A 19,864-nucleotide genomic window follows, 5' to 3' on the forward strand; every position below is an offset into this window, starting at 1 on the left:
TTCGAATTATCAAAATTAGGCCTAAAAGTGGACTCAATGACCCTACAAATAAAAAATGCAAGGAAGGGATCTTGACTCTCATGTATCGGCCTCGGCTAACATCCTATTATCGTTCAACAATGATTCATACAATTAAAAAAAAAACATTAATAGTATTAATATATTGAAAATGTTAAAAAAATATAAATAAATAAATAAGGCATATACTATCACATTATTATTAGTGCTATTAGAATATCACTTTTAATATTCTCAATTATTTTTCATTATTTTTAACGTGTAAACGAGCCGAGTTGAGATAAGGTAAGTTTGATTTTAAAATTTTAATAAGTTTTAAAATATAATAAAATTTGATTTATTTATATAGCAAGTTAATCTTGAACTGAATTTGAATAGTTTGATTTTTGTTTTTTTAGAGTATATATAAGTTTATCAAATTGAATAGTAGGTTATTCTTTTGAAATGTGTTTGAATTTAATTTATTTACGTCAAAAATTGATTTCAAACTATGTAATTTTTAAAATGTATTCAGATTTTACTTATTAACTTATTTATTTTCAATATTACTTGATTTTTAATTCTTAAATTCTTATTTTAGTCTCTTTTAATATATTTTCAACTAATAATCATATATTGATTCTTGTGTGTGTTGAAACACTTACATGATTTTATGATTGAAAATACATTTTGAACATACAAATAATGGAATTTGAGGAATGGAGATCCCTGGCCCTCAATAAAACTTGTAAGCAACTAGATAAGTAGTGTTGTTGAGGATATATAATATAAATAATAAAATAGTATCTTTTAATAGTTTAAAGTTTTAAATGAATTGGTGATTCAATATGGTAGATAAGACCATCTCCAATGGTTCACCAAAACTAATATCAAATTCAAAATTTGATGAAAAAGCTACTATTCACTACTCTAACGGTTGGTGAAAAATCTGAGTCACCGTTGGAGATGCTCTAATAGATCATGTATTGAACCTCATTATCTACCCAATAACTAAAATCAGTGCTCTCTGCTTTAAAGCTCTGTCGTTGTTAGGGTAAACTATTTCGAGAGAAGTAAGAGCTGGAAGGAGCACTGCTATGGACACCCCCCAAAAAAAACATATCTATTATTAAAAATTCTATGCGAGTCCACCCGGCTAAACTGGACAACTCTTACCTGTGTAAGATAAGGTTACCAGCAACTGTCAGCTCTTTATTTCCTCAAGCTTATCTCTTTTCCCCATCCTTCGGACAAACATCATATTTTCCACGCAACTTCATGCTCTCTCTCTCTCTTTCTCTCTCATTGGCATTTTGCACCATTTTTGGATCCTAGTTCCCTCACCAACCAAGCCACTCAAGAGTCTGCTAAATACTCACTTCCTAGGCAACAAGAATCCTCATAACAAGTACAATTGTATAATGAGAACCAATGCAAAAATGTTTTACAGTACCTCTTTCATTGCTTCAGTAACCAGGGATGGATTCAACAAGATAAAAGAAAGCACAATGTGAATCTGTTATCCTCTAAATACACCAGGAAACTAGAAGAGTTAACAATGTTGGTCACACTAGAAGTTTTTGTAAAGCCTACAAGAAGATAAAAGAAAACACAAGTTAAAAATCATATCGTCTCAAATATTCCTTCATAGATGCAAAACGAAAACAAATCCATAGTGAATAGACAAATAAATTATAATACATTTGCTTTTGCTCTTTTATCAGTGTTTTGAATGTTTTGCATCCTATTTCTTTCAGTTTTTATTTTCTTATTTATATTGTTTTTGAATCGTGGATTAGTAGAAGGATTTGTGGAGTTCGTTCCCTTCTTCTTTCACTTCACAAATTCCTCCCAAATCCAAGATCCAAACACAGCCTTATAGAACGATTGAACAACTAGAACAATACTTTACAGATGCAAGCATATGCAGATAATTTTTCAAAGGATAGGGCATGTGAGAAGTAAATATTGAAGATAAACATACAGGAAGCTTATGAAAATATCAATCTTTCATTGCTCCATCATAAAACTTACTACTACATACAACAAAACATAAAAGTTAAAATTTCCCCTTAGGCTGTACAGTGTGGTATTGCCTTTGTTACAATGGGGAATTCACATTTACTTGTACAGTACAATTGCCGAGTGCATGAGATTTCCCATTTAGAAGTGTGTTAAACCGGACATCTGTCACGTCTTTCTTCATTCCTCTTCATAAGACTAGCCTTTTTTATCACGCGGTGCAAATTTGCAGTCAAAATCCTTGTTTCTTCGATGAGACAAGTGTGTTTGGTGCTGGCTTCTTGGACAAACAAAACAGCCTCGAAAAAGTCAAAACGCCAAAAAACAAACCTGCTTAAAGGCCGGGTCAGTACCACAAATATTGATCAATGCCAATTCTGGTTGAGTTTCTTCTGTCTTAAAATTCCACCATAATTCCTTCTGTGTTTGAAATAATGCATTCAGAGTTTGAACAGCCAAAATGAGATGGCAATAGAGTCCCAAAAACAAACTAAAAGCCAATGGGTCCAACACCTGCATGACGAAGAAAAATATAGTGTGTTATAAGTCAATACCAGGATGCAAAAGCTTACCAACCTAGGAGTGTGGCTGTAGAATTGAACCGATTGTGATTTTTGAGTGAGTTTTGTACCTGAGGTTGGCATTGGTTTTCTCATTTGGACAGGTTTTGGTTCCTTGATGTTGACAACAACTAAATCAGATGTCAAAAATGTCCTGGCAACCGATGCTGCATGCTCCAAACAACATCTAACCACCTGTTTCAAGAACTAACAGCTTAATTTTTTTATTTTAAAATTTTTTATATAACAAGGTGCATTGAGAATCAAGATTATTTAACAATTATGTCCTGACACACAGAGGAATATAGATTAACAAATGGGTGTAAGAATGCAAGCTTGCGACATTTCCTGATAGCAGTCAGGTTTTAGTGTAGTCAAGAAAAGGCCAGGTTTCAGTCATACAACAACAAATTAGTTTAATTCTTTTGTTCAAAATAATTTAGATGTATTCCCTATATTTTTTAATTTTTTTATGACTGGTGTTTTCCCTATTCAGTTCTAATATATTGCCTTTATGCCAAATATATCTACATATTGATATATTGGATACTTTCTTCAACAAAATCCAAATATATGCAGCAGCACATCTTTTGCCATCAAATTATAAGGGCCTCTAGTGGTTTTGCTAAATTATGACCTTGCACACATTACCCATAAATCTATAGCATAACTGAAGGTTAGTTCCGTAGCAGAAGGTGATTTAATGCAAAAACCATTTATTTAGTGATACCTTTGATGGATCAATAATTCCAGAAGCCATTAAATCCTCATAGTGGTCTCTTGCAGCATTGTACCCATAACTTGCATTGTCAAAGGACAGAACCTGAAAAACAAATAAATCTCAACAGCGCCTTTACTGGATTCAAATTCCATTTTATAAGTCAGTTCACATATTTTCTTTTTCTTTTTTCTTCTCCTCTTTTCCACTTCAATCTATTGGTTATAGGTATATGATGCAGTAATAAGAGGAGACCTTGTCTACAACAACATTGCCATTTAGACCAGCATTTTTGGCTATCTGCCTTATAGGATAGGCCAAAGCTCTTCTGAAGATCTCAGCTCCAATCTGCATGCACATAAATACAAGTTCTCAATTTTATATAGGATCACAAATTGAATAGTAATATGACAAACACATATAAATGATGTCCATTTAATGGAATTTTAGAATTCTTAAACAAACAGCGAAAAAATAAGCATTACTTCCCAATAAAATTCCAGGCTGAACATTGTTCAACTAAAGACTTGCCAAATCTTAACAGCATATTAAGTTTGAAGAAGCTTATATATTGCACAATATATACGGGGATATATTTTCTTGTCTTAAGACATCTTATATAAATTTCCAAATTTAAATGGAAAACAAGCATAACACAAAAGAGAAAGAAGATAAACCATCTGTTCTTCGTTGTCTAGTAGTCCTTTGATACGATCCACTTTTAAAGATAGCCTCAAAAGGCTACAGCCACCACCAACTACAACGCCTTCCTCAATAGCTGCCTGGACAATGTCAATTTCATAAGCTTACCACTACTACCTTCAAAAAAAAATTTTAAAACAAAAAAAAAATGAAAACAAGCGATTTGCTACCTTAGTTGCATTCAAAGCATCTTCAATCCTCAAATGTTTATCCTTCAGCTCGACTTGTGTTTGTGCTCCTACCTGTTAATCATTTCATAAAATTAAATGCATTAGCCCAGAAGGATATCAGATTCGAAAACTCCAGATAATGATGATGCCAGCTACAGTAATTCTCAGTTCACCTGGAGAATGGCAATCCCTCCAGATAACTTTGCTATTCGTTCATTCAGTATTTTCTTTTGAAATTTTTCTTCGGTGTTCTGAAAAGAAAGCAATAGTCTGTTAGTATTCTCACAGAAACCTATCTTATTAAATGGCTTCAATACCTTGGTAGTATTCACATAAAAAACCAGGCAATGCATCATTACACCTTCCCACCTCAATTTACAAGAGGGAGTTCCACCCAACCACAAGATATTAACGCTGTGTTTGATTGGGGGATTTAAGAAATGATTTGAAAAGGAAAATGGAAAATGAAGGTAAAATGTGAATAAAATATACCTACATTTCATCTAGTTTCACACATCTTTTCTCTTTCCTTTTCCAAATCCGTTCCCAAATCTCCCAACCAAACACAACGTAAGACTTTTTATTATATTCATATTGTAATGACCACGTCCACATCAGATGAGTCTCCACTTATAGGTTTAAGCTTTTAAGTGGGTATATGTTTCAAATAATGTATGTTGGGCCTTAATGTGACGTCTATGGACTCTAGAGTTTCTCCCCGTTAGATTGGGCCGGCATTGTTGTGCGCTTGTGGGCTCCTTAATTCCCTAACAACTGGTATCAGAGTCAATGGCTAGCAATCTATGGGCGGGCTCTCCTAGAGCATTGATGTTGTTGGGCTTGGGTTTGCACAAAGACTCTCGATGGAGCAAGAAAAATCCATGATGACTCTTGATGGAACTAAGAAAATTCCTGGTGCACGTGACAAAGTTGGACAGCGACAAGGTGGCTCTCAATGGAGTATGGTGGCTCATGATGGAGTGTGTGTGGGTGGCCCAAGCTAGACTCGATGTTGGAGAGTTATAGATCAAGATTAACATGGAGTGTACGTATGATCTATGACGAACTTGCTGATGATAGATCAAACTCAAGGGGGAGCAAGGCGAGCTGAGACTCGATGTTTGGTTCACACATGAAAGGGAGATTGTTGGAGCATGTGTGAAGGTAGAGTCCCACATCAGATAAAGAACAAAAGAAATAGGTCTTAATATACATTAGATAGGCTCTCCACTAATAGGTTTAACCTTTTAAGTGGGTATGAGTTTCAAATAACGTATGTTAGGCCTTGAAGTTAAGCATGTGGACTCTGAAGTTTCTCATCAACGGATTAAGCCAATGATTGTTGTGTGCAAGCTCGTGACTTCCTAATTCCCTAACAACTGGTATATTGTTTGGTCTGTGGACCCTTGTACTGTTTTCTGATCATAGTGAAAACCGCAGCAGCCGTATAGACGTAGCCCTATTCTAGGGTGAACCACGTAACTTGTGGGCTCCCCAATTCCCTGACAATTGGTATATTTTGGTCTGTGGACCCTAGTTAAGAGAGTTGTATTGTTTTCTGATCATAGTGAAAGACCCAGCCACTGTGGACGTAGCCCTATTCTGGGATGAACTACGTAACTTGTGGGCTCCCCAATGTGGACGTAGCCCTATCCTGGGATGAACCACATACCTCTTGTAGGTTAAGAGAGTTCTATTGTATTCTGATCACAATGAAAACTGCAGCAGCCATGGACGTAGCCTTATTTTGGGGTGAACCACGTAAATCCTTGTGTTCTTTGTGTGTGTCCGCAGCAGCCATGGGCGTAGTCCTATTCTGGGGTAAACCACGTAAACCCTTGTGTTCTTTGTGTGTGTGTGTTTGATTTCTTTGATTCGTTTATCTTTCTTGTTTGCTATTTTTTGTCTCGTCGATCCTGATTAGGAAGAGTTAATTTGTAAAAATTTAATGTATAAAGAGAAATGATTGTATTATTGATTGATGTATATTGATATCTATTACAATGATTCATGATTCCTATATATAGAAGAGGGTGAGTGTGTAGTAGGTAAGGAGTAGGTGAAGTGGAGGTGGTAGTGGTGTAGTGGGTTAGGTTTAGTGGAGTAGGTGAGGTGGTAGTGGTGTAGTGGGTTAGGTTTAGTGGAGTAGGTTTAAGTGGGTGAAGTAGGTGGAGAGTAGGTGGATTTTAACAGCCCCCCGCAAATTCAAGGGGGATAGGAACTAACCAACTTGAGTTTGGAGAGAGTAACAAAACAAGAAAATACATAAAAATAAAAGAGGATAAAAGACACTGTATGGTCGTGTCAGACCATTGGTGAAGACACTGGATGGTGGTGTCATAACGTTGTAGAGGACACTGTATGGGGGTGTCATAACCATGTAGAGGACACTGTATGGTGGTGTCAGACCGATGTAGAAGACAGTTTATGGGGTCATGTCGGACCGTTGTAGCAGACAATGTTGTGACAGTTGTGGTGACAGTTTACGGAGTCTTGCTGGACCCTTGTAGAAACTAATCGGAATCAATGTCGGGACAGTTTACAGAGTCTTGTCGGACCCATGAAGGAGCTAACCGGAATCAATATCGGGACAGTTTACAGAGTCTTGTCGGACCCATGAAGGAGCTAACCGGAATCAATGTCGGGACAGTTTACAGAGTCTTGTCGGACCCTTAAAAAGTCGCACCCTCAAAAGGTGTGCCCAATCTTTCAAAAGGCGTGCCATCAAAAGGCGTGCCCAATCCATAAAAAGGCGTGCCATCAAAAGGCGTGCCCATGTTTTCAAAAGGTGTGCCATCAAAAGGCGTGCCCAATCCATAAAAAGGCGTGCCATCAAAAGGTGCGCCAGACACGCGGCGATGCACGTGATCGACAGAACGCGTGTCGGCCTCTTTGTCATGGTCTTTATAAACCGAAGCGGAGGCTGAGGCTTGGAAGCAGAGACAAAAACCTGCTAGAAAAAACTCTGAAAAACTCTTCGTTTTCTGAGAGAGATTTCTGAAAGAGATACTCTGTAACACTCTGTTTTCTGAGAGAGATTTCTGAGAGAGATACTCTGTAACACTCTGTTGTCCAGAAAATGGCTTCGTCTTCCCGTGGTCTGCTCACTCTCTTTCCAGACCTTAACGAGTCAACAAGAGAGATAACTGGTGCGGGGGCCAGTGAACCTCAACCAAGCGCCCCAGGGTTTGCTCCGTTGAACTTTCCTATGCGGTCTGTGGAGCAAAAAATGGCAGTGCAAACTGACATTGAAGCCAATCAGTATACTTTGAAGTCCTGTGTGGAGACGATGACGGCAGTCACAAACTTGTCGCACCGGCTGCAGAGTAGGACAAATGAGGTGCAGCATTTAAACGGCCAACTGGCTCTGCTCCAGCGCATGTATAAGGATGCGCGAGCAGAGATAAGTGTGCTGAAGGCGGAAAACAAGGAGCTGAAGCAGAAGGCTACCGTGATGTTCCGATTTGGAGGTCCACCATATGCTGTAGTGGAGGAGCAGGGTGGAGTGAACGTGCTCGGTGGCGTGGGAAACACGGAGGCAGCACCGTCAAGGGCCGTCCAGGACGGAGGCAAGAAAAAGAGACCGGCGGCAGAGTAGAGAAGAAAAATCCCGCCTGTGGATGTGGTTGTTTGGTGTGTTTTGTTTTTGTTTTGTGTGTTTTTTTTTTTTTTTTTTTTTTTTTTTTTGGTGTAAAATTCTGATCGGGGTTGATCCCCGGCATGAAGAAATGACAAGTTTGTAAAATGTTTTTTTTTTGTTTTTTTTTTGTTTGGTAGTGTTTTGTTTAAGAATAAAAATAAAATGAAAGAAAACAAGGGATAAAGAAAATAGATAAAAAATATTTGTAGATGGATTATATGAAAAACATCAGTGTGATTGTTTCAAAATAAAGTTGGGGTTAGTGCCCCTGCAAAAGATATATTATTGGAGAGTGGGTATTTAAAAAGGATTAAAAGTGATTTGAAAAAAAAAAAATAAATAAATAAAAATAATTGATTTTGAGTCTGGGTTTGTCGGGTCCATGAGAGGTGGAGTATTATTTTATGAGAGAGTGAGAGGAAGTGATAATAAAAACAATGTGTTTATCTGTGTATGATAAGAGAGAGAGAGAGATTGTGCAACTGTCCCTGAAAGACAAAATGTAGTGGATGTGAATATTAAAATAAAAAGAAAGGAAAAAGAGAGGGTTTAAAGTGATCTTATGTAGTGGTGTAGTCTATCTATCATCAGCAAGAGGAATAGTAAGAACCCTATAAGAGAAGCTTCAAGCATGTGACTGGCGAGGAGAATCTGGGCCGTTGGATTGACTACACCATTTGCTATTGCTCAAGCTCTGATCACAGCATGAACATTTGGAATTGATCTTGTCACCATTTTCAAGTCTGTTCTCACTAACCCATGTGAAGAAGCCAATCCTTCTTGAGATTTCAATGGAATTCTCGGCGTGTTTTGGGTGCGTGGATAAGCAATCTTTGCACAGGTTTTGGGGATGATCAGCCAGTTTCTTGTGATTGGGACAGTAACCCAACTTGGAAATCTCAGTGGCATGTGCTTCACAGACAAGATTTCTGTAGGAATTCCTTTTACTAGTGTTTGGGTCCAACATGTGATCAACTCTTGAACACCAAAGGCAGGGTGGTTTGAGTCCAAAGTAGTGAGCAAACTTTGAAATCAGAAAAGAAAAGAGTGGGTTCAAGAGGAGGAGGAAGATGAGAATCCACTCAAGGACTGCATAGACTAGGATTACAGTGATTTTGTGGGTGTTTCTGTGCAACATGGTTGCAAACTTGTTGGTGGCGACGCTTGTGAGCTCATCGGGGCTCCATACCCACGCCGTTTCATCCAGTGACCCCGTCAGAAGGAGCGCTGGCTGCTCATCCGTGGTTGGGACCCACGTCATCGTCCACACCGAGTCGTCGTGGTCATTGTCGACCGATAAAGGGATTGTGGTGGCAGTGATGAGGCTACAGGTGGATCGAGTTGCAAGGCGTGTCGTCTGTCTCTCTTTCAGGGAGTATGTTGCCACCGTTGATGGCGAAGAACTCGAAGCTATGTGTAGAAAATTCCAGCGGGCAGCGAAGGCAAAGTTGCCGGCCGGCTGCCCGCCGGTGAGAAAAAAATACAGGCCTAAATCTTATTGCTCTGATACCATGTAAAAATTTAATGTATAAAGAGAAATGATTGTATTATTGATTGATGTATATTGATATCTATTACAATGATTCATGATTCCTATATATAGAAGAGGGTGAGTGTGTAGTAGGTAAGGAGTAGGTGAAGTGGAGGTGGTAGTGGTGTAGTGGGTTAGGTTTAGTGGAGTAGGTGAGGTGGTAGTGGTGTAGTGGGTTAGGTTTAGTGGAGTAGGTTTAAGTGGGTGAAGTAGGTGGAGAGTAGGTGGATTTTAACATAATTCCTAACAACTGGTATCAGAGCTTTGGTTCGAGTGGCAGCGATGGCCACAAATGAAAGAAAGGTTAGAATCGATAAATTCAATGGCACAAATTTCGAATTTTGGGAGATGCAGATTAAAGACTATTTGTATCAGAAAAATCTATATCAGCCCCTTTTAGGGATAAAACTAGAAAAGATGAAGGATGATAAGTAGACTCTTCTTGATCGACAAGCGTTGGCTGTTATTCGGTTAACGTTGTCTCGTAACGTTGCGTTTAACATAACGAAGGAGAAAACTACAACAAGTCTCATGGCGGCAAAACCCTTTGCCTCAAATAAAGTTTATTTGATGTGCATCTGTTTAATCTGAGGATGACAGAAGGTGACTCGATGGTTGAGCATCTGAACGAATTCAATATAGTCGTAACCCAATCGAGTTATGTAGATATTGAATTTGATGATGAGGTTAGGGTTTTAATTCTTTTATCTAGTTTGTCAGATAGCTGGAATGGTACTGTAACAGCAGTGAGTAATTCTTCGGGAAAAGAAAAGTTAAATTTGAGATTTAATTCTGAGTGAAGAAATTTGCACGAGGGAATTAGGAGAAACATCTGGTTCTACCCTAAATACAAAAGCCAGAAGAAGATCAGCACAAAGAAACCCAAACTGCAACAGATCAAAATCCAAACACAAAAGCAAGTCACGAACTAGAGAGGGGCAAAGTTGTTGGAACTGTGGAACAAAGGACATCTAAGAAAAGATTGCCTAGTACTGAATAAGAACAAAGGTGACCAAAATCAAAAGTCTGCTAATACTGTAACAGAGGAGATTTGTGGTGCTTTGATCTTGATTGTGGACAGCCCTCTTGAATCTTGGATTTTGGATTCTGGGGCATCATTTTATTCTATTTCATAGAGGGAAATCAGGGACAATAACATTGGTGGTGATTCGGGAAGGTTTATTTAGCTGATGATGAACATTTGAAGATTATGGGTATAAGGGATATGACGCCCAAGTTGCCAAATAGATCTGTTTGGAAGATACAAAATGTTAGACATGTGCCTAGTTTGAAAAGAAACTTGATTTATGTTGGACAGCTTGATGATGACGGTCATGTTGTTACGTTCATGGGTGGTTTGTGAAAAATCACCAAAGGAGCCATGGTTGTTGCTCGTGGACAAAAGGCAAGCACTCTTTACATGACTACGAACAACAGATATTCAATAGTAGTTGTTGATAAGACGGAGGACTCAAATTTGTGGCACCAGAGGCTTAGGCATATGAGTCAGACAGGGATGAAGGTACTTGCATCTAAGGGGAAACTGTCATATTTGAAATCAGTGGACATTGACTTTTGTGAGGATTGCATCTTTGCCAAGAAAAAGTGGGTTAGTTTTTCAAAAGATGGCAGAAAACCGAAGTCAGAAAATCTGGAGTTGGTTCATACAGATGTGTGGGGACCAGTACTAGTTTCATCTCTTGGAGGATCATCTTACTATGTTACCTTTATCGGTGACTCGACGAAGAAGGTATGGATTTTCTTTCTGAAACATAAATTTGAAGTTTATGCTACTTTTAAGAAGTTGACAGCCATGGTGGAGACTGAAACAGGTCTCAAAATTAAGTGCTTGAGATCAGATAATGGAGGGGAGTATGAGGACAGTGAGTTCAAGAAATATTGTGCAGAAAGTAGAATCAGAATGGAAGAGACTATTTGAAAGACACCTTAGCAGAACGGTGTTGCAGAACGCATGAATAGAACTCCAAATGAACGTGCTAGAAACATGAGGATACATGCTGGATTGCTGAAAATGTTTTGGACAGATGCAGTTAACACTGTAGCATATCTGATTAATTGTGGTCCATCTATTCCATTAGATGGAGAGTTACCAGAAGAAGCCTGGAGTGATAAAGAGATAAACCTTTCTTTTTTTAAGGTATTTGGCTGTGTTTCATATGTATATATAGATTCTGCTGATAGAAATAAACTAGATCCAAAATCTGCTAAATGTACTTTTACTGGGTATGACATTGATCAATTTGGTTATCGGTTTTGGGATGATAAAAAACGAAAAATAATCAGGAATAGAGATGTCATATTTAATGAGAAAGTAATGTATAAAGATAAGGATAAGTCTGCATCTGAATATGAATCTTATTTGTCATGAGCATGTTGAGTTAGAGGAGATTACTGAGACTGATTTAAATAGTAGGATTTAGAATAATCCTGAAAATCTTATTCCACAAATTAAGCCACGTACTCCTATTCTTAAGTTGAGACGGTCAGAAAGAGAGTCTAAATGTACATAACCTTATTCTCCATGTTTACATTATTTATTGTTGTCTGATGGGGTTGAACCTAAAAATTATGATGAGGCTTTGTAGGTTGATGATTAAACTAAGTGGGAATCAGCTATGCAGGATGAGATAGACTCACTCATAGCAAACCAGATGTGGGAGCTGACTGAATTACCAATGGGTAAGAAAGCATTGCACAATAAGTGAGTTTACAGGATCCAATAGGAACATGATGAGAGTAAATGCTACAAGGCTAGATTAGTTGCAAAGGAGTTTCAGCAAAAGGAAGGCATTGACTACACTGATATTTTCTCTCTAGTTGTGAAGTTGACTACTATCAGATTGGTGCTCGGAATTATGGCTGTTGAAGATTTGCATCTTGAGCAGATGGATGTGAAGACGGCTTTTTTCCATGGTGATTTGGATGAAGAAATTTACATGAAGCAACCATAAGGTTTCTTGGCACATGGCAAAGAGGAGCTTGTATGGAAGCTTCAAAAAAGCTTGTATGGTTTGAAGCAGGCCCCAAGGTAGTGGTACAAAAAGTTTGATGGGTTTATGTATAGCAGTGGTTTTCCAAGATGTCAAGCAGATCATTGTTGTTATTTCAAGAGGTTTGACAAAGGTTATATTTAAGCTGCTTATTTTAGCTTTTAGCTTAATTTAAGCTAAAATATTGTGTTTAATGCAGCTTAAGTTAACCAGCTTATACCTTAAATCAAGCTATTTCTCAGCTTATCTCAAAAGCTAGTCAGAGATGCTTAAATTTTTTACTTAAGCGCACAGCTGGTGTGGGGGGCTAAAATTACTTAAATGCCCTCGTCAATACCCAAATATTAATATTAATTAATATTAATATTAATTAAAAAATAAAAAATTGTATATTTCTAAAGAAAAAGAAAAAAATCAATATTAATTGAAAAATCAATATTAATTGGTATTAATTATTAATAAATTCATATTGTATATTTGTATATTAATTAAAAAATAAAAAATTGTATATTTCTGAAGAAAAAGAAAAAAATCAATATTAATTGGTATTCATTATTAATAAATTAATATTGTATACTTTTGTAATGAATTAATTATTAATTGATACTAATTAATAACAATTGTTGATTATTAATATTAATTGATACTAATAAAATACTAATTAATAATTTTAGTATTAATTGAGACTAATTAAGCCATTAATTGATACTAATTAATAATTTTAGTATTAATTGATACTAATTAAGCAATTAATTGATACTAATTAATTTATAATGGAAAATAATTGTGACAATAATACTTCCATTACATTTTTAGCAAATGTATCAATTTTCATATTAATTGATACTAATTAATACTAATTATATTAACTTTTATTAATGAAATATTTTTTTTAAAATTAAAACTGAAAAAAATGACAAAATAATCATTTTTATATCATATAAGAGCAGAAAATACATTTATACAGTAAAAAGTTATTTTACAGCTTATTAACCAAACATTACTCTGCTGCTTAAATCCATAATCCCACAACTACACCAAACAGGTAAACAATTTATGTTCACAGCTATAAGCCATAATCTGTTAAGTTATAATCTATAATCACTTTTCCACAGCTCTACCAAACGGGGCCATTATTTTGCTCTTATATGTTGATGATATGCTTATCGCAGGATCTAGCATTGAAGAAATAAAAAGATTAAAAAAACTTTTGTCCAACCAATTTGTAATGAAGGATCTTGGAGCTGCAAACAAAATACTTGGTGTGAGGATTTACAGGGATAAAGGTAATGGTACTTTGAACTTGTCACAAGCTGAGTATGTCAAGAAGGTTCTCGAGAGGTTTAGCATGAATGGTGCAAAACCAATGAGCACTCCATTGGTTAGCCACTTCAGACTTACCAAAGAGCAGTCACCAAAGACTGAAGAAGAACAAGTTTACATGCAACGTGTTCCATATGTTTTAGCTATCGGTAGCCTAATGTATGCAATGGTTTGTACAATGCCAAAAACAGCACATTCAGTGGGAGTTGTTAGTAGGTACATGAGTAATTCAGGCAAGGAGCATTGGGAGGCAGTAAAGTGGATCCTTAGACATTTGAGTGGTACTGTAGACATGGCACTTTGTTTCAAACGAACCAACATTGGGTTACATTGTTATGTTGATACAGACTTAGCTAGTTATGTTTACACATTGGGTGGTACAGCAGTGAGTTGGATTTCACAATTACAGAAAATTGTGGCCCTGCTACAACATAAGCTGAGTATGTTGCTATTACTGAAGCTAGGACGGAGATGACTTGGTTACAGAATTTCCTAGTTAGTTGGGTAAGAAGCAAGAGATAAGTGCTTTGCATAGTGAGAGTCAGAGTGCTATTCATCTTGCAAAGAATCCAACTTTTCATTCTAAGATGAAACACATTTAGTTGCAATACCATTTCATTTGTTCACTCATAGATGATGGAGTCTTGTCTCTTGAGAAGATCCAAGGTAGTGAGAATCCAGTAGATATGTTGACCAAGACAATCACCATTAATAAACTAAAGTTGTGTGCAACTTCAGTTGGTCTTCAAAGTTGATGAAGGAAGATCAAGTTGTTGCGTTGTCCTTCTATGCGATGAAGATGATGGAAAGCTTATGTTATCATGTTCCAAATGGGAGATTGTTAGGCCTGTGGAGCCTGATAAGTATTGTTTACTCAACCCTAGGTCAAATGGGGGGTTTGGGTACTTTGGTAATTGCCCTGTTGCTTCTACATTGCCCTAATTCTATACTTATAAACAGATAAAGGGAGCCCTTCTTGTAGGTTAAGAGAGTTGTATTGTTTTACAATCATAGTAAAAACCGCAACAACCGTGGATGTAACCTTATTCTGGGGTGAACCACGTAAATCCTTGTGTTCTTTGTGTGCATGTTTGATTTCTTTGATTCGTTTATCTTTCTTATTTGCTATTTTGTGTCTTGTCGATCCTGGTTAGGAAGAGTTAATTCATAACAAAGTTTTCATTGGTGATCTTGGGTATATAAAGCACCACCACTAGCTACAACAAAAGTTAATTGGCTTAAGCATTTTCGGTCATGTTGGTTGATCCACAAGATGCTTGGGTCAGCAGGTGGTGGGGAGTGACAAAGGTATCAGAGCCAACCAGTGCGCATGACTGTGTGGATCACTGTTTTGGTCTGACCACGAGCTTATTGTGGTGTTCTAATTGATTATGGAACCCCACGAGGACGCGAGGGTATAAAGAGGCATATTTAAATTGTAACCAAATTATTTTTATGTACTATGCATTTATGTTCTTTCATGTCACAACACAATTGATGCTCCAACTAAAACTGTGGGGAATTTTATTTTATTTTTTTAAATTAAAAAAAAAAAAAAAAAAAAAGACAATCAAACTGCATGGATAACATTTCAGAAAATATTCTATGCACCTCAACAAGCTTTTGGATCTGAGAGACCCTCTTCTTAACAGCCGCTTGAGTGCTCCCATCAGTTACTATCAATGTAGAATCATTAGTTATCACCACCTTGGTAGCAGTACCCAGTACCTCCTTTCCAGCCTTCTCTAGGGTCAAACCCATGTCATCCCTAATTACAGTTCCTGCAAGACGTGAGCTCAGAACATGAATATGTGAGGAATTTTAACGAATATACCCACAGTTTGACCAAATTTACCTTGTTATGGATGCAAAGTCACTTTTAGGATTTAAAACTAACTAAATTCAAAAGTTCTAGCCACTTTTCCCATGATATCATCATCATCAACACCTCAATCATCATTATAGTCAGTCCTAGTTTGTGCCTTCAGATAATATAAAACACCAACTGGTGTATATTAATGTATTTCCACTATAATAATGTTCTGTTTTGATTTATTACAGACATTATTTACTTCAAATACACAAATTGTGGTGTATTTTAGTGGTTAATCAACTACCTCCAGTCAAGATAGCGATGTCATCTAAGTAGTGGCTCTTGCACTCGCCAAAGGCAGGAGCTTTAATAGCAGCTGCCTTCAGTACGCCCCTGAGTTTGTTCCTAATTATCGGAGCCAGAGCTTCCTGCTCAATGCCCTCTGCAACTATCACAATTGGGTACGTCTCCTTAACAGCGTTGTCCAATAATTTAAACATCTCCTTTGGGTTTGTGATTTTTCTGTCGACCAGAAGTAACTGCAACCAAAGCACCCTGTGAATAATCCCCACAGGGCAATGCTGCAAATGCTATGCTTGACAAAGTGTTAACAGCCCTACCTTGCAATCGTGGAACTCCACTATCATCTTCCGTCGATCAGTAACAAAATAGGGGGACAAGTATCCACGATCAAATTGCATTCCTTCTACAATCTGCAAAGCGTTCTCCACATAATTCCCTTTCTCAATTGTTACAACTCCCTTCCTACCCACTTGTCGAAGAGCATCAGAAATCATGTTTCCTACTGCATAATCGTTCCCAGCGCTTACAGCAGCAACGTCTGCAAGCTCGTGATCCTCAACCTGCAATATAGTCAATATTTTTAGTTGATTTTGGCAAGCACGAGTGCATGAACTACTGAGTAACGCTCCGTTTATTTCAGCAGAAAACATTTTTCAACAAAAAAAATTTCTGCAGAAACTTTCAGGGCATAGGTGGTGGGGTGGCAGTGGTGGTAGAGTGGTGGTGGAGGTGTTAAGGTGGTGACATCAGTAACTCTTTAGTCCAGAAAACGTTTTTTACCTTCTAAAAGTGGAAAACAATTTCTACATTTTTTGGCATTTGGTACAATGAAAAACCAAAGTCCACGGAAAATGTTTTCCATTTTCAATGAAAAAACAACCCGAGTCCTGCCTAAACAAACAGAGCATAAATGTCTGCTTATATTTTGCTTTGCCATACTTCTTTTACTACCCATTTCTTTAGTCCTTCCCAGGGAACTAAAAGAAGAATGGAAATACTGTATACCTCTCTGGACATCTGTTTGAGCTCAGAAACAAGGGCCTTTGCAGTTTTCTCAATTCCTCGGGATATCTGAATGGGATTCATGCCTGCTGCAATAACCTAGAGAATGGAAATCTTTGAGAAATAGCAGATAACACAAAGCTTGTATGGAGAGCAATAGCAACATTCATGTCTTTTAAAACTTCCAGAAACAACCATACCAACCCTATAACTGAAAAAAAAAATAATAATAATAAAATAAAAGATAGAAAGAGTATCTTGGAAATGTAACTGACACTAATAAATCTAACATATAGCCTGCGTTTCAACAACAATTTGTATGAAAACAAGTAATTTTATTGTTCTAATGGGAGAGATATACAGCTCATAATATAATGGCATCCCAGTCGTACCTTCACACCTTCAGAGATTAGGCCTTGAGCAAGCACTATTGACGTTGTCGAACCATCACCAGCAATATCATTTGTCTTAGCTCCAGCCTGTCTCACCAATTTCACTCCAACATTTTCCAAAGGGTCTTCCAGCTCTATCTGATTAATTAAGGCAAATTAAAGCCATTTAAAAGGAGAAGGGTTGATGCGGATTTACTTTCTTCTCATGTGGTTGAGGATTTCTAAACCCATGGCTTTTAAATATTTCTAACACCATCAAAGCATGTGTTACCTCTCTTCTTAAGTGTAAACCACACAGTTCAAATAAGATGAAGAATCTATTCATATATTTTAATGAAAACATTAAGATGAAATACAAATTTTTTTCCTATTATGTAAAATAAAAACAATTTTCATAGATTTGAACTCACATTAAAAACATGACAAAAAGTAAGCTTTTTGGCACAATTTTGAATTAACATTATATATAAGCTATATGTTAAAAAAACTCAAATAACTCAAATAGCACACTTTGATATATAATATCTTGGTCTCTTGTATTAGAACAAGTTTTCTTTAGCATTTCTTCGAACATATTCTAGGGTTGACCCAAGCCCCTAACAGAAGCAAAATACCAAGAACCCAAAAGTTTCCTTTACAAACTTAGAGATAACTTTGAAATACCAAAGTTTGAGCTGAAATTAATCAAAATTTTTAAATCTTAAGAACTTACAAATATTAGAGGTAACATATAAGGGTTTTCCTACAAATGAATGGGAAGTTTCGTATAAATTGATAATCAAGAAGGCCATAAAACACACCATCAATCTTCATTATTCAAAAGCTAAAACCACTCATAATTGGAATGGCAACTAATTCTTTGTCATACGTAGAAGTTAGAACCACTATCTTCAAGATTTGAATCACCAAAAGTCCAATAATAATTAAAAACTTAATCAATTTTTACACCAGGGATAAAGAGAAATGAAGGGCAGTCCATGTCTGCAAAATTATGAGTTACCTCTTTGAGAATAGTTTCACCATCATTGACAATCTTTGGAGGTCCATACTTGTTTTGCAACACCACATTCCTACCCTTTGGACCCAATGTCACTCCCACCAACTCTGCCACCAAGTCCACCCCTGCCTGAACCAAACAAAACCAAAACAAACTAATCATTACCACAGACTAACCACATTGATCGCAATTTCCAGTTACAACTCAACGATTCATTAGGGTCACGACACAATGTGGTTGAATCATAACATCAAACACATTGCATACGCATTACAAATTGGGTCTGGCTAATGTTGACAAGACAAAATGCCAAAATATTTATATCCCAATACACTTTTCAACACTAACAACAACCTAATGGTTGTTTTTAGCATTTTTCTTACAAAATTTGTGAACAACAATTGGGAAAGTGAAAGAAGAGATATCTGGGCTTGAAATGTTACCAGGAGTTTCTTTGTAGCAGAACCATCATGATTGAAGTAAAGCTCTTTAGCCATGGCTCTTGTGTTCAGTTTCCTGTTAAAACTGGGAAAAGTTTGGTTGTTAGAAGAGATTGCAGATATGGGGGTGAGTAAAGATGCCATGGTTGGTCGTTTCAGGGAGTGAAATTGGTTAAACCAACGATTAAAGTATCTGTTCAAAATTTTGGGATTGGCTTAAGAGGGTACCTCCTCCATATTGTGAACTTAAGGATAAGACTTTGAGAGAGAGAGAGAGAGAAAATATCTAAAGAAACCATTTTGGAATTGTATGTGGGAATAGTTGAATACAGATTAGTGTTATTACAGTTTGAAGAGGGGGTTGTCAAACTAAAAATATTCATCTGTCTCCGGTTAAAATTTTAGCCGTTAGGTCTCCGATCAATAAAAATTATTAAACGAAATGTTCTTATAAGTAAGAATTATTAAACGTAACATTTTTATTGTGGAGATGTATTTTCATTTTTATTGTGGAGATGTATTTTTTGAATACCAACACGTGGTAAGGTGACGCCGACGTGTCAGTCGAGGTGCCAAGTGTCATGGTTGTGACGCCGAGATTATCTCGGCAAGGCCGAGTTTATCTCCAGAGATATCGGAATCCGAGATAAACGGATAAGGGACAAGAGTCCTAGAGTAAAGAGGAGACTTAGCCAAGATAAGGATAAAGCTCTTAGGGAGTTTATCTTTATCTCTTGAGGAGTCTAAAGTAAGTACTGAGTTAGAGTCCATAGAAGTCACGCTTCTAATGGGACTAGGATTAAGTGAACTATAAAAGAGAGGCACCCCCGTGGGTCTAAGGTACGCAGTTTTATGCTTTGAGTAGTGAGTTTAGCACTTGAATATCTTTGAGAGATATACTGACTTGATCGTCGGAGTGCCCCCAGGTGGAAGAGCCACCGCCGGAGCCTTTTCTTTCTGTTGTAGGTTAGTTGAAGCCATCTATTCTGCCGGTGCTCTCCAGCTGATTACTAGGCAGGCAGTGTGGTCAGAAAATCACCCACACAATTTGGCGCCGTCTGTGGGAACTTAGAAGAATAGATGGCCAATAACGGACAGAAGGAAAACATTGGGGGCGACACTCCTGCTGGGAGTGGCAGACCAATTGACCTTGACGTTGAACGAGACAACCACAATGCAGAAACTCATGACCAGGGCCACGGAGAGAAAGACGTCGGCCAAAAGGGCGACACTTCGAAGAGAA

At 37.2% G+C, this 19,864-nt stretch overlaps 1 protein-coding gene across 4 annotated transcripts; it reads right to left on the reverse strand.

Moving 5' to 3' along the window:
- Positions 1-1,988: 1,988 nt before the first annotated feature.
- CPN60BETA4 (TCP-1/cpn60 chaperonin family protein) lies at positions 1,989-18,931 on the reverse strand. 4 transcript variants are annotated; one of them, XM_082892717.1, is made up of 15 exons: positions 18,565-18,903; positions 18,185-18,310; positions 17,249-17,322; positions 17,185-17,200; positions 16,796-16,891; positions 16,108-16,350; positions 15,792-16,026; positions 15,286-15,455; positions 4,343-4,420; positions 4,170-4,241; positions 3,975-4,079; positions 3,553-3,645; positions 3,310-3,402; positions 2,651-2,774; positions 1,989-2,532 (listed from the first exon to the last, which is right to left on the reverse strand). In XM_082892717.1, the coding sequence occupies exons 1-15, from the start codon at positions 18,763-18,765 to the stop codon at positions 2,510-2,512; spliced, it is 1,749 nt and encodes a 582-aa protein (XP_082748843.1). In that variant the 5' UTR covers positions 18,766-18,903; the 3' UTR covers positions 1,989-2,509. The 4 variants fall into 4 exon arrangements, with proteins under 4 accessions (XP_082748843.1, XP_028065097.2, XP_082748842.1 ...); XM_028209296.2 differs by having other exon boundaries at positions 17,185-17,322; positions 18,625-18,931; XM_082892716.1 differs by having other exon boundaries at positions 17,185-17,322; positions 18,565-18,901.
- Positions 18,932-19,864: the final 933 nt, after the last annotated feature.

The sequence above is a fragment of the Camellia sinensis genome, chromosome 10 (genome assembly GCF_055761805.1).
Source record: "Camellia sinensis isolate YWXY chromosome 10, ASM5576180v1, whole genome shotgun sequence".
Taxonomy (NCBI): domain Eukaryota; kingdom Viridiplantae; phylum Streptophyta; class Magnoliopsida; order Ericales; family Theaceae; genus Camellia; species Camellia sinensis.

Bases quoted from the DNA above. Each gene is read 5' to 3' on its own strand.
- CPN60BETA4 (XM_082892716.1), bottom strand. From the start codon at position 18,765: ATGGCATCTTTACTCACCCCCATATCTGCAATCTCTTCTAACAACCAA. The intron at 4,421-15,285 runs GTGCATAGAATA...CTTTCTTTTCAG, and splicing joins AGATCCAAAAGCTTGTTGAG to AACACCGAAGAAAAATTTCA. The intron at 2,775-3,309 runs GTATCACTAAAT...TTCTTGAAACAG, and splicing joins GAATTATTGATCCATCAAAG to GTGGTTAGATGTTGTTTGGA.